Genomic DNA, 14,986 nt, shown 5'->3' with positions numbered 1-14,986 from the left:
AAAATTCCACTGAAATTGTCAGCTGATAATCTTTCGGGAAGTAATCTTTTTCTCCCAGCAGAAAATATGTTATGTAAGGAAATGTATCCTTAAGGTTTGCCACAGCTTGATGTTCTGTTGTTTTTAGTTTTGATTAAATAGAGTGAGAAATATAATGAATTTTGGATCTTAGTATTTTAGATCAGGGAACTGTTCTGAAAAGTTCCTTGATAAAAGTATACAATAAAATGCATTACATCTTGTGGCAGGCAAGTGAAAAGCTCTTCATTTTTTTTTAGCCTGATCTTTGGATGGGAGCACACTCTTTGTACGACAAAGCACAAATGGGTCTGCATCATTTGGTCGTCCTATTGTGCAGTGTGGATGTCCTTCACACCATGTCTCCCATGATGGGGTCCCACTTGTGTTGAGAGCTTGCTGGTGTTTCTGTAGTCAGTCCTAAATATCACAAGTGGCTTAATGCCTTTTCAAAGTTGTCAATGTAAGTAGACTTGGACCTCTAGTGTTAACGAGTTTAAGGTGTGCAGATACTGGATTCATTTAAGGTATACTAAAGGGTACACAAATTTTTGATCCCCAGTGTAATGATTTGCTTGCTGAGATAACTGTTTTTGCTTTTATGTTAGTGGCAGGTTTCCATTCTGATGCAGTGGTGTAGACCACAAAAGATGGTAGGATGCAGTGCCAAAACCCAGAAAGGACTATGGAGTCATAGTAAAATAAATTGCTCTCATCTTATTTTAGTTAGTTCTTAACAAACCGGATTAAACTTTTTTCCATGACTATTCAGTGATTCCTGAAATGTGCCTCAAGTTCCAGTTACAATTTAAAATATGTAGAAGGTATTTTATATTCAGTGTAGATAGTACAACAAACCGAACACAGCTCAAAGGTGAACCATGTGATTCTACACAGATAAGGTCTTTGTGCATATGTATATGTGCACTTTAATATAGTAGATACAGACTTCTGTCTTGTTTATTGCCCCCGTTTGTAGCTACTTTGGTGATTAGAAAATATGAGTAATAAGATAATAGTGTATTCAGTTTCTTAATTATTTTTTTGTGAAATGTATTGTACGTAGGAACAATCCTGCTACTTAATAGTGACTTACTGGGGTCATTGCTTTCCTGGCTGTGAAATCGGTATGCCTTCGGTCATCTTACAGTAATGCTTTTTGAAAACCTGTGGGCTACAGAATAACTGAAAGAATTGTTGCTTTGATTATACTGAAGTTAATGGGTGGAAGACTCCAGTCACCTTCAGACAGTTGTTGCAGCTGTTATAACTTCTCAGATTTTTATTCTACAAGACAGAGGAGTAATAGGTTTTGCTAGCATGCAGTGGAATGCGGTCTGAATCAGCATGGAGGAGAAGAGATTTCTTCTTACTGACAAAATGAAATGCTGACCAAAATCTTAAGTGCAGACCCCTCCTAGAGTTTTTAGATAGGTAGGGTTGGTTGCTGTCTGGCGTGTAAGGAGTAAAGTTCCAGGTCCTCCTAATATTCTTGAATGTCTTATCACACTTGTGGTCTTTGTGATAATTAAAGGAGGCTGAGTTCCTTAAGTCTTTTAACTCTGACCTTTTTCTACCCTGAAAACATTTATTTTGGGTCTTTCCATTTTATCAGTGCTCACCTTGAAATGCAGGTAAAAGACATGATTTTCAATAATGATCTCATCAATATCTTATACAGAAACAATACCACTCATTTATGACATTTAAGTTCTTTCAGTCTGTTCAGGGCTTACATGAACCATCATAGCTATCACATTATTTTTAGAATTATTTTTCAGTTTACAATTTCACTGTTACCCCTTTGTTCCTTTGTGGAGTTCATGCCTTTTAGGATGTAAGGCACTGTTGTCTTCAGCAAGCACTACCTTTGTCCTTTCTACCTAAATAAAACATAGAATGATTGTATTGGGTGAGCCCAGTAGCTTATCTCTGATAGCAGGTGTCTAAGGCAGAGTCTCTTCCCAGAACCCTTGTGCCTGTTTGTGACTGTGGGTCATCTTCAGTGTATTTTTCTCTTTTAAGAGTTCTTGGCACATTCTTCAATGAATTGTCCACAGGCTTTTAGCCATGCTTGTGGTTTTGCCCTGCGCCCCAGCCTTTACAGCAAGAAATCGCCCAATGTGACTAATGTATAAAGCAGTACCTCCTTTTGTTTCTTTGGAAATTGCTATTAGCCTCATTTAATTAATCCCAGAATTGGCAAACTGATAAGCTGTCCTTCCCTACTTACCAGAGTAACCACTGCAGGAACATACTGGAAGTTCACAGCTCTTTCCATTTCTTGATGTCTTCAAATCAAGATTGAATAGCTTTTTCAGAGCGAGAGCTGCAGCCAAACAGGATTTGTTTGTATAATGCCAAATGGTCCCAACACCACACTACCCTTTCTCTTTTCTCGTTGCTACAGAGCAAAGCAAAATATTCCCCAGGTGCGTTAATTTGATGGCGGAAGGAAGAATTGGGTTAGGAGCTCACTAAAGTTATTGGTGAACAAACTTTGAATTCCTTATTTTTAATCTCCTTCCTAATTTTTTTTAGTGAAGTTGAGTGCTAAGGTAGATACTGTAATTCTTAAAGGATTCAAATATGACATGATCTCATTTTGAATTTTTCCTCTGGTAAGCAGATATTTTATTAGGTGCTTTATAAATGCTGCCTGCATCTGAAAACTATTTGAGAAATTTGTTTTATGATGAACTTTTTATATAATTATATTTTATGTACTTCAGTTTCTCTAATATGTTTCAGTAATATATTTTTTAGTGAAATGTCTTTTACATTCTTATCTTTCATTGGAGACTTACCTGTGGACCTTTTAGTATACTAAAATGAATGTCTGAGGATGGCGTAGTCTCGATGAGATGACAGATAATTTCTAAAGGTAATATTTTGTAAAACAATTTTCCATGTCCAATAGTTCTTTTAAAATTCCATTTGTCCTTGGCTTGATTTAGTTTGGTACTGAGTATTCTCTCCCACCCTCTTTCATCATTGCTTTTCTGTGGTAGATTTCGTTGAAGGAAGAAGGGAGAGTAGATGAGTGTTAACAGTTAAATAGGGGGGAAGAAAGGTGGTCACCACATCGGAGATCTTTTTGGTGGTGGTTTTTGATCTGACCTTAAAATAAGAACTGTTTGCTTTGAAGAAGGGAAGGGGAGAGTGATGCTAGAGGAAAAACCGTGCCTGCTTCTTTGCAGCAGACCCGATTAGCTTCTCTACCCCAGAAACTGGGTAAGCGTGGCAGGCAGCCAATTTGAAGGCATTCTCCCCAAGAAAGCCTGAAATTTGGAAGAGAACAGATGATTCTCATGGTATTTTGTGACTCGTGCCAACCTCAATCAATTATAAGTCACTTGTGAAGACATTTTGAGAATTGACAATGTCTGAATATTAAGGTAAATAATCCAGAAGAGATTAGATGTATATTTGCTAATGAGAATGTTTTCAGTTACAGTACAGATACAGGTGGGTTATATACTAGCGTTATCAGCTATAAACATTTTTATTTAGTGGCTGGTTTACGAGGAAAATAACAGTGTGTATTGTGTAATTGCTAAGATTCCTTGATTCCTCTCACATTGTACGTTTAATGCTGGTAGCCTTAGTCAGAAGAGGTAAGATCGATGATCCAGTTAGGCACGGTCTAATATAAATATTTCTAAAATCTATTTAGACTAAAATATGCTGCAAAGTGCTGAGTGTGCATGGCAAAATGTTTTATTTCTATGGGGATTTTAAAGTAATAATATAATTTGTTTGATACTGATGTCTGATAAGTGAAGTTAGTCTTTGGTATATTTTTCTGAGGAAGCTTATTTGATGGCAAAACGCAGGAAGTAATACTGAAATCCATCATAAGTGTTATCACAGTGAAGAAATATGATCATCTTGTGTTTCAGTCTGCTTTTAAACAGAGCTTTATCTGTCTTTTTCTGTTGCTGTTCTCCCTGGTGACATGTTCTTAAGTTCTCATGCAGAGTTTTGTGCATGGCTTGTTGTTATCCCGTTATATTTGAGAAAGAAGATGCTGTGCCTTTAAAATCAAGAGGCTCATTGAGTTGTTTTTACTAGCGAGCTGCTTTTATATGGTACAGTATACTCCATGCAAATGAGCTGCCTGCTCAGCCTCTGTGTGGCGGCTTGCCCTGTTGGGGAGCTCACAAAGACTCTGCAGACCTAATTCAGCATTCAGTTGTTTAAAACGGCAGATGGAAGGAGGTATCGGCAAGATGAGGATTTATTAGCTACTCACAATAAAAGACCACACTCGCTCCGCAGAGGATCAGAAAAAGCCTGGTGAATGGGATTGAGTTGTATCTGCTTTCAGCTGACTTTACAATGATGTGTTTAGCTCATGTGACTCGGTCACTTAGTATGAAGATCAGCTAAAGATTTCCATGTAAATATATATTTCTTTAAGCACGATCAACCTGTGTGCTTGTATTGTGACTTTTTTTGGTTTGCAGCTGTCATAACTGTGGGAACAGAACACTTCATCAAGCTGTGGTAGGCAGCCTACGGTCTGGGCTCTCGTTGTTGCTGCATTTGCACACTTCAGGATGTCTGGCTGAAATCCCCTCATAAACACAGCTCTTGATGAAGTTTGATTTCTTTTATGTGTCTCGTGAAATCTTTCTGAGCCTGAAGTTAAGTTCTTTTTAAATACAGTATTTATATTCAGAAGTTATAAATAGGCTCTTCCTAAGCTTTTATCAGGAGATGAAATCTGTTGCTTTAGCTTTCTGCTAAAGAAATTGAAGGTCGTTACGGCATTAGGTGGCTCATTATATTTGCAATATTTCTTTTTTGCCTTTCTAATGTAGAAAGGGCGTGTGTAGGACAAAGGCTCCTTGACATGCTCAGTAATTTAAATAATGGTGTGATGAACGTAGATTTTTGTTTTTATTGAAATGGTGTTTGGTATAGCTAGAAGTGTTCTCATTGTTCATTTTTCAACACAGGCTACATGCTCATATTTTAAAGTGGGCTTGGGATAATGTACATAAAAGGGGCAAAGCCTTTTTTTGACCTTGCTGGAGTTGTCTCTTTGAAGGTAGCTGGAAACAGAAACTGCAGGACAGACTGAAAAAGCTTCAGCTGAACTGTGCTTTTTTTTTTTTTTTTTCCTTTTTGCTATGGATGACGATGAGGGAAGGGCTTCTTAAGACAGCTCTGTCAGTGATGAATAGATGAATGAATTCTTAAATGTTCAGAACTTGCAACATGTGTTCCAGACCCTTCAGCATGTAAGAGTCAAGTCGCAAGATCTTAGCAATGAACTAAAGAATGTGCCATGTCTGCTGCATACGAGGAGGAGACCAGCATACTTCAGAGATAACAGAAACAAAAGAATGTGTGACAGTATCTGAAGAATCTGACGTTCGCTTTGTCATATGAAGAAGTAAAGGAATTTTTCAAAATTTGGAAAAATTAAATTTTATTTTTTCATAGTGAGGCTTTTCTGTATTTTAAATAGTACTGTATTCTGTGTGTCCACAGAATTGATTTTTTAGTTAAGTGTGACCATGTGTTTTTTAAAGGAAATGTGACCTGGATTTTGTGAGCTTATTATAAACAGTAAATGAAGGCAGCTGTTGTAGTTTACTGATCCCTTATAACAGCTCAAGTAAATTGAAATAAGGCAAAAATATGTGTGTGTGGGATCTGAATTAAATTCCACTCTTTGGCCTTATGTGGAGTTGTGGATTATTCTGTATTTCTAGACAGTTGTGTGTATGAGGGGAATGAGACATCCAACCTTGAAAAGATTTAGGAAAGTCAAACAGATTTTTTCCAATGTGACCTGCTAAATCTGCCACAAAAGAGGCAGGCAGAATTACGTACAGATAGTCAGAGACCGTGGCTGCAGTTCTTCATGACAGGCAAGTGAAAGACCATGTCCTATTTTTAGCGAGTTGGACGGAGGGGGGGTGGGAGGGGGAAGAAAAGTTTTAAAATAATGGACTTCTTTAACAGTTAGAGAGCAAAGCTAGCCAGAAGCAAGTGAGCTTTAGCAGGAATTTGTGATCAGCAGAGTCTAAATATGGATGATTCGAGTATTCTTCGAAGAAGAGGGCTGCAGGTAAGTGTAACTTCAGTCTGCTTCTTTTTTTTTCCCTCCTGCTTGCAGTGTCGACAGCTTCGTAAAAATGCTGACAATTTTTTGAAGTAAATCAGGTTGACTGAGTACATAACAGTGATGCTTGAATTTAAGTTTCTGTTTTCACCGAGTGTATATCTTATAATTTAGAAGTAGGATTTTGCATTAAGTAATAAAATACACTTTGTTAATTTCTTGATTTATATCCAATAGTCTTGTGAATATTCTTATGGTAAGAAGTGAAGTCTAAAGTATGATACTTACCTTATTTTTGAAACTTCACTTTTACAGATACTTACAAAAATCTGTTAAGTGACTTTTCAGACTTGCCTTAGAGAAGCCATTTTAGTTGAGCATTATTTAGAAATTAAATGTCAGAGCAGAGTGAATGTTCTCATTTATTTTAGAGCTATGCTTCTTTATTACTTAAAATGCACAGTAATCCAAAAGCACGATGCAACTCTACAATGCAAATAATATTTATATTTTATCTTCAACAACTGTCTTTACATTGGAATAAATACTCCTGCAGTTTGTTTTGAACTTTAACGTACTTTAACAGCCTTTATTTTGCAGTGGTGCCATGGAAGTTTTAGTCAGTTGCTGTAGTATGACAAATAGGGTGATCTGTGTTAGTGTCAATGGCATATGACAACTGAACTGACTCTTACGGAGTAAAACATCTGGGAGTGAGCGAGCTCCAAAATCTTGCGTGAGCTGGGCATGGAATAGCTTTTTGCTTCAAAGCACCATATTCCATTTTTCATTGTAATGGGATATGGCCTATTACATACTTGCTAGCATAAGTAATTGTTTATAGACCATGAACCTTGCCTATTAAACAACAGGACAGGCATGGTTAATTTAACGTCCTTTGAGGAAAATAACTTTACCATTTTAACATACTACTGTTCATACCTTACTCTGATGCTTTAAGGCAATAGCAGAATAATTGTTGCATTATCTGAGTATGTTCTATGTCTCACCTTTTTATATTTTGTGGATATTTTTATTTATCTTTGTGCTAACTTATTACTGAATTAGCTTGACAACAGTGTGCTGCATATACCATGGTGGCAGTGTGTTATGGCAGTGCATTTGCTCATCATAAAATCAGCTGTATTTAATTTTCGTATAACTGAGTGTATAGGAATAAGTATGCTAGTTTTTTGATAAACAGATATTTATTTTCAATATATTTAACTAGTCAGAACTTGATAACCAAGAAAATATTTTCTGATCACAGATAATCAAAAATTTCCAAGCCCTATGTTCTCATTGTTTACAGCTTTCCTGAGCCTAGAATTTCTCTGGGTGTTGTTATCTGTTTGCTGTGTAGGGGAATGGTTTTCATGGTGATGCTTCAGGGGAGCATTGGAAAAGGAAGGCAGGTTGTAAGAGCCCAAATGTCTACCAGTGTCAGCAGAAGACATACTGGGAGTAAGAATGCATTTCCCTGGTTTAACTGTGTAGTATGGTGGAATTTGATAATTTTAGCAGTCTTGAGTATTTACTGTCTGTATGTGGTGGTGTGTCTGTATGCAATTGGGTAGGTATGTATAAATACACATGCATATATATAGGCGTAATTAATATCTACAGTAAGAATGCTTGGGGAACTAAGCAAGTATGCTAGAAAAACATCAGGAAGGCAGATTTGAGAGTCCAAAAGGAAGTTAATGCTGGACATTTTTTTCCCCCTGTATCTCAGAGTAGACTTTTTAGAAGAAATTGTGGCTCAGAAAAGTGACCATTTTGTAGATAACTTCAGGTTTAACAGAAAAAATTAAGAAGCTGTTGGTTCATGTTGGCACTAACTACCAAGACAGTATGTTTTAATTACTTTTTTTGGGGAGCTGGATGATAATAGTTTGGAAAGCTACTGATGAAAAAAATTACTTCCTTAATTAAATTGGATGTTGATGGCTTTTAAAGTGAACATCACAGCCTAAATTAGGTCCTCTAATCCAACCTCTCCACTCAAAGCAGTGCTAATTCCAAAGTTAGGTCAGGTTACCGAAGGTCTTGTCCAGGCTGGTTTTGAGTATTTCTAGGGTTGGAGATTTTGCAGCCTTTCTTGACACCTGTTCTGGTACTTAATCACTTGCACTATGAAAATATTGTTTCCTTTATATTTTGGTACAGAAGAACACCTTCCGCAACCTATTAGTACTATTTCATGTAATAGTTACAATTGTCTACTGATCATGGGTTGAGATAAACAGATTAACTTAGTGTTTTGGATGTTGGTGGTTGGTTTTGGTGTTTGTTTTTTTTTTTTTTTTTTTTTTTAAATTAAATGACTAGTGTTCCTGTTTTGTCTTGATAATCTCTGAGGTGGTTTGTGTGGGGTTTTTTTTTTTTGCTTTTTAACACAGGTGATTTAGACTTGTACTGATATGGCTTTGCTGAGAATGCTGTGTTTTAGGGGTTCTGTCCTTTTTTGGTTTTGTGTCTTCCTGGTCATTTGGCATCTTATATGGTGGAATCCTTTTTAATTTTTGGTGCTGTTTGTCTTCCTTCTCTTCTGCCCTTGCCCCTATTGCTTCCTGTAACTGTGAGTTCTCAGTTTAAAGACAATGAACATACCTGTTTTCCTTTTGTATGTTACTCCTGCTGACTAACAAAAGCAAACTGATTTTTTTTTTTCATTTGTTTTCCTTTTTTCTGTCCCGATGGAGAGCACAGTGAGGAAATAATCTGAATTTCCAGGTGCTTTTCCAATCTCCCCACTCTTTATTCATATCAACAGAAATCTTTAACTGTTACTGGGTCAAACTCTCTTAACGTTTCTGAAGTGTCTTTCACTTGTTTTCTGTGACTATTTTGAAAGTGCTGTTGGTCTATTCCTTTCTTATTTTCAGTGGTCACCTGTGTTGCATGACTTTTGGGCTTCCTTGTCCTCATCCCTCACAGGTGGCTTACTCTTTTCAAAACTTATTTTTTTTTCCCCTGTTAAATAAACCATTTGCCATACTGACGCTTCCTGTTCTTTGACAAATGTGTGCATATGTTTTCCTTGTGCTTCCTGTTACCTCAGCTACCTGAAATATACTTGATATCACTACTGTGGTACTTTCTGTCTTCCCTGTAAACACTCTTCTGCTGTGATCCCTGCATTAAATATCCATGTAGTATCGTAAGCGGATAACCTAAAGGAATCGGAGTTGTTCCTACAGGCAAAGTCAATATGCTGGTGTGTGGCCCGTCTGCACCACCTTCCTCATTTGTTCAGTCTGTTTTTGTTGCATCCTGTTTGGCATCACGAATTTGGTCTACAAATTTGTAATAGTGAAATATGTGGAATTGGAGATCCAGGAGGGGCAAATCAGATTTTCTGTGTATTTATAAATGTATATACATATAAATACATACACACATGCACACACCTAGCATGCTGACAGTGTGATGTAGCTGTGCAATAATATTTACAGAAGGCTGAGAAAGTGCTTCTAATAATGCAATATTCTTTTAATTTGTAGGATTTAATTTTAGGTAATGAACTTGGAGCATTGGCGTAAGTTACTTCCTAGGGACAAGTGCTAATGCAGGTGGTGGAGTTGCTTCTGCTGCACTGGGCCGAGGTCTGTGGGGTTTTTAGTTACTTGTGATGTTAACCACAAATGTTATGAGGCTACCTAGGTTTGTTACTGTTCCCTATACATGTGTATCATGTATAGAGAACAGATGGAAAGTGTGGATGAAAAGCAGTACTACCCAGTGAGTCCCTGTGAGGATGAGCTTGTATTTTGAACATAATCTTGTACCAGAAATTTGTGATTTTTTTTTTTTTTTGCACTGCAGTTGCTGCTGCATGTATGCTTTTACTCTTCTCACACATGCAAGAAATTAGAGTTTCCATCCCCAAAATCCTTATGAGTAAGTGGAAGTAAGAAAAGTAATGGAGAGTGTGATATTCCAAATTTCAGATACTTGTTATGGAGTTTATATTCTGCATGGAGCTTATATTCTGCATTTGTGGTATTTGAGCAGAATTCAGATGCCGTTGGACATTATTGTCACCATAGTTCTCTGCATCCACACCTTCCTACAGAGTGCTAGCTTCTTTTCACCTTCTGCTTGAAATTCGGGCTAAGTTCAACTAGTGAATTTACTTTGTTGGACCCTTTTTGTGCTGGTTTCGGTGCAGATGTGAAAGACAAACTGCATCACAGTACTTGAATGTGTTTATCTTGGCTAGTGTTATCTACTACACAACATGTTCGGCTAATGTATATATAAAATATAAAAAATCCCCAGTAGAATGATTTCTTAATTCTAAAGATAAGTCCTGCATTTTTCTCGCAAGGCGTGGAAGGGGAAACAGGGCATGGAGAATGTAATCTTAGAATATTTGGTGGATTTCGTTTTGAGTTTATTTTACTCAAGGGACTGAGGACTTTTTTGATTTTATGGGACAAGGGAATCAGTGGTTGCAGAACTCTAGACTTTAATATATTTAACAGGAGAAAGCTACTGCAATGTTCGGTTTTCTGTACAGTTTAAACCTTCTCTGAGACATCTTTGGACATAGTTTAGAAGCCCTGAAAATTGATATGCTCTCCAATTTTGTTTCCTTAAGTGTCTTTCATAATTACTGAAGACATTCTTTGCTGGCTACAGAGCTGGTTACAAGATCTAATAAAGCATGCAGTTAGAAAGTATGTTGCTTTTTATGGTATTTTAATAAAAAGTTAAAAGTAGAAATTGCATTCTGTAAAGGAAAAGAAGCTGTTTATGGTGAGGGGAGACTGAATGGGACTCAATTAGGTTTTTTTGTTCTGCTTTTTTAAAACCTTTAGTGTGTGTTAACTGAAAGGTTAATACATAAATTTTAAATTAATGTTAAATTAAAGATTAACCTTAAATTTAGCATGAAAATGCATGCATATGTACACATGTGAAAATCTTCAGATACTATGAGTCTATTGGATTTGAGTTTTTGGAGCTGCCTGCTATGGGAAATATTAGCACCTACTCCCAGGAGAAATTTAGCTTTGCTTTTGCAGCCTTTAGGAGAAATTTGATGTTGAGTGGCTTTTTCAGGTTATAAAGATTACTGTCATCTTTACACCTTTGATTCTTGCGGTAGATCGGTCTTTATTTACGTATCTTCTAGTGCTATGCTGAGCTGTTGAAACTATCTGGTAACTTTCAGTTACTCTGCACCCCCCCTTTAAACCCCTTCCAGTCCCCTGGATTCTCACTTCAGTGTTCCACAAACAAAACTTGATCTGGCCAGGCACTGGTTTGGGATTTGGCCTGGACTATGTAATTTCCTTTGTGCTTGAGGCTTGGTGGGAGACAGGGGAAGTGTGCTGAAAGGAAAGGAAACATTCAGGTTTTGAAGGGGGTTGGTTCCTCTCCCATACTGGAGATTTATGTCCTTTGGGGATACCTGTGATGTGCTTAAGAGAAACAAAGGGAAATAGACCTCACAAATTGAGAGGATAAAGTTTGAGCATCTTTCCTCATAATCTTTGAGGGAATTGTTTTAAATAGCATTCTTTTAAAATCTTTGAATAATAAACAGTATAAATTGGACAATATTTTTTTTAAGCTGAACACTGGTGCATATGCTGGCCTGCTGTAATTACCAGTAACGTTCACGTGTATACGTGGAATAATGGCTTTGCTGTGCTCTTAAGACTACAGAAGGAGGACTGTTTGTATCAAAACAAAGCTGACGGGTCTGATTTGAAAGCTCAAGATTAAGTGTTCTCTAGAAAGAAAAAAAGACAATTTTATTGAAATTACGTGTAGAAAAAATGTAGATTTTTTTTGAGTTTTGAAAGTTGCCTCTGGAAGACAACATTAGAAACCTGGGTGTAAAAGTTCGTATTTGAACTCTGGAATAAGTTAGATTGGTTTTCTATAGTTACTTGAAGAATTCAAAACTCCAAAAGAAAAACTCCAAATTTCCCATGGAACATAATCACATTTTCTTTCTGATTTAGATTCTTTGCATTAATAAGACTTATTTTATGTGGCTTACAGATCTTCCAGGAACATAATGGAATCCACAGGTCAGATGTTTGTGGAAGGGCTTCCAACAGTGACGATGTAGGCAGTCACCAGTATACTGAGATCTTAAGAAGGCATTGTAACATGAGAATATAAATAAAAATCATTTATGCAGATACTGAAATTGTAGACATCTTAGGATACAAGAAACTGCATACTGTTTTTCTTTTAAAAAAATACTGTTTTAAAAAAAAGGTAATATTTTCAGGCTAACTTTCAAAAGAAACAAGATTTTATGCTTAGGCTTGGTTCCTATTCTCCCAGTAAATTTGCAACACCTGAAATCAATTAAAATTTGGACAGGAGAAGATTTCCAAAAGATAGTCTGAAGTTCTTCAGCTTCTGTGAAAATTAGTAGCTGACAGAAAGAGAGGGATGCACATTGGTGTTAGCCCCATGGTGAAGGCCACATGAACTCGCTGTAACACATAGGTTGGCTGGTCAGTAGCTGTGGGTGACCAGGTGAGCTGGACAGTGTGCACTGTCTTCTGCTTAGGTGGAGTACCTGAAGGGACTTGAGTGATGAGAAGAAGGGCTGGGAAACATGGACTGCAGATGAATGGTTACTAGAATTCATTAACTAAATCAGTCATAAGCACTTTGTTTTGACTAAACTCAGACTGTGGAAACAAGTTGTGAGGTTTTATTGTGTGAGTCCATGATATTCTTGTGCTTCGATGCCATATATTATAACACGGGGAAATGGATTGTTATGTATGTGTATGACTATACTACATCTCATTGTAGAACTGAGGATTCATGCTCAGAGATGCATCAGTGATTTTTGGTCGATCTCTGCCCGGCACATGAGCTTCCATGCTGGTTTGATTTTTCAGGATTGGTGCTTGTGGTCCACTTTGCAGTGGAGTAGAAAATGGAACTGAGTTTGGGGAACATATGCTACTGCCATTTACTCTCAAGACACTGGAAAACATACCAAGGGAAAATAGTGAAGCCTGGTTAGAATAAAAAGTCCTTGAAATATGGACAAGGATAAAAGGTTAAATGATTTGCTCAGGCAGAAAAGATAGCATTTAGCTGCTGTCTTCAGGGTATTGTTAAATTGGTCTGATAATTTCCTATAGTTATGCTTAAAATAAGTGCTTTCAGTTTGTCAGTAAGGACTTTGTGAATGCCTGTATAGCCAAACTAAACTTTTTATTTTCAGCCTGTAAGAAAAGATAAAAATGCCAGTAATTAATTGTACTACTTCAGGAAGAAACATTTTGTTAGCAGATAATTGCATGAAAGAATGGTTTTATGTGTGTGCATCTGAGTCTAAGTAGATGTTGGACAAAGGGGTTCTTCCCAAAGATAAACAGTAATATCTTTTTCTTGCATTTCATTGGCTTGAAAGTGGCTGCTTGATAACTTGCTCGTTTCAGGAGAGCACAATGAACAGTTTTTGCTGCTGCTGGTCGTTGCAGCAGTTGCTGTGTAGAGTGGCTTTTGTTTCTTTTCCTCGCCATTAGCCACTTGGAGTGCTTCACTCGTGTGAATATCACTTAATTTTGTACTTGCTCAATCTGAAAATCTTAAAAGGAAACCCAGTTCTCCAACCTAGCAACATAACATGCTGCTACTGTGCTGCAAGACTAGTGTTTAATCTGCTTATCTTTAATAGTCTTCACTGCTTACACAGACCCACTTACCTCTTTAATGAGAAGAAATGTCCTGCAGTGAGGCAGCGTGTATTTTGCTTCTAGGCTTATGTCATCAGCCTAGAAGTTAAAATTGGTTAGAGCACTTTTTTATTTTCCTGTCAGTTCTGTTGATTATGGTTGCCTCTTCAGTTTCTCTAATACATTGAAAGAGAGTGGTTTTTGTAAAAGGAAACCTGATTAAAACGTGCCAAGTGAAAATCTAATTTTGAAAAGCTATCAGTATTGATTGAGGGCAGGTACTCCTCTCATATTTTCAAGGGATAAATAAGCAGTATCTTTACATTCTGAGTATTTGTAAGTCTGGCTACTAGTCAAATAAATGACAACGTTATATTATGAATTGCACTATTTTACTAACACCTAGAAAAGGCTCTCTAAAATGCCAAGAGGCAGTTAAAGTCAGTTGTAAATACGTACCAGTATTTTCCATATGATTTAGCAGTTGTTCCTCTTTTGCTTTGTATTAAAATGCTTTACCCAAGCCATTAGTATTTTTGAGACTTGCACCTGGTACAGGTTTTTACCATTTTTGGGATCAAGACAGGATAGGCTTTTCAAGGTTGGCTGTTCTTGAATTTCTAGAAGGTACTACTAAAAAATATGGAGTAATTTGTAGGCACCAAAGTGTGTCTCTGCAAAATGTCTTTGGGGGGTTTGTATTATTCTCTGAAGTATATGATATTAAATCTTCAAATTATTTTTAGGAATTGCATACCCTAGTCTTTTTGATATATGTACTTGGCACGGCAGTGAGATGCAGGTATCTGGATTACTTTATTCAGCAGCTACATGAGCAGCAGCCTTTTTACTCACCAGAGCAGTATGCAAATGCAACTGTTTCAGCATCCAAGACAGTTCACATATTCCCTGTAGTTTGTGTTCAACTGTGTGGATATAATCTAAATTTTCAAATCTGTGAATACACTTTAGCAGCCTTTTTTCTTACAGGAACAAACTGCTTAAAGTTTACATACGCTTTCAGGAATTGAAGAAATGGGGTTGGCCTTGGTGGACTTAACCAAAATTTTGCTCATGTTTTGTTCATGTTTCTACCTGTTGAAGGGTTTTCTTAATTATCATGCAGGTTAAGTAGTGTAGCTTCTGGCTTGGGTATCAGTGGCACATTTGAAAGAAATTGCTAAATAAAATAAAAGCCACCTGAAAATACAGGAAATTC

At 36.9% G+C, this 14,986-nt stretch overlaps 1 protein-coding gene across 8 annotated transcripts in view; it reads left to right on the top strand.

Moving 5' to 3' along the window:
- Window positions 1–14,986, top strand: part of MAST2 (microtubule associated serine/threonine kinase 2) — a 192,301-nt gene that overhangs the window by 42,733 nt on the left and 134,582 nt on the right. Inside the window, exon 1 of one of the 8 annotated variants that reach the window (XM_037404072.1) lies at window positions 6,010–6,103. The exons of 6 other annotated variants lie outside the window; for them this stretch is intronic. In XM_037404072.1, the coding sequence (XP_037259969.1) occupies window positions 6,065–6,103 (39 nt within the window). In that variant the 5' untranslated portion in view covers window positions 6,010–6,064. Of the gene's footprint in view, window positions 1–6,009; window positions 6,104–14,986 lie in introns of those variants that run through there. One more of the 8 variants, XM_037404075.1, reaches the window with a different exon arrangement.

The sequence above is a fragment of the Falco rusticolus genome, chromosome 11, assembly GCF_015220075.1.
Source record: "Falco rusticolus isolate bFalRus1 chromosome 11, bFalRus1.pri, whole genome shotgun sequence".
NCBI classification, from domain to species: Eukaryota; Metazoa; Chordata; class Aves; order Falconiformes; family Falconidae; genus Falco; species Falco rusticolus.
Note: the sequence above shows the minus strand (reverse complement) of the source record. Positions and strands in the feature narration are given on the sequence as shown.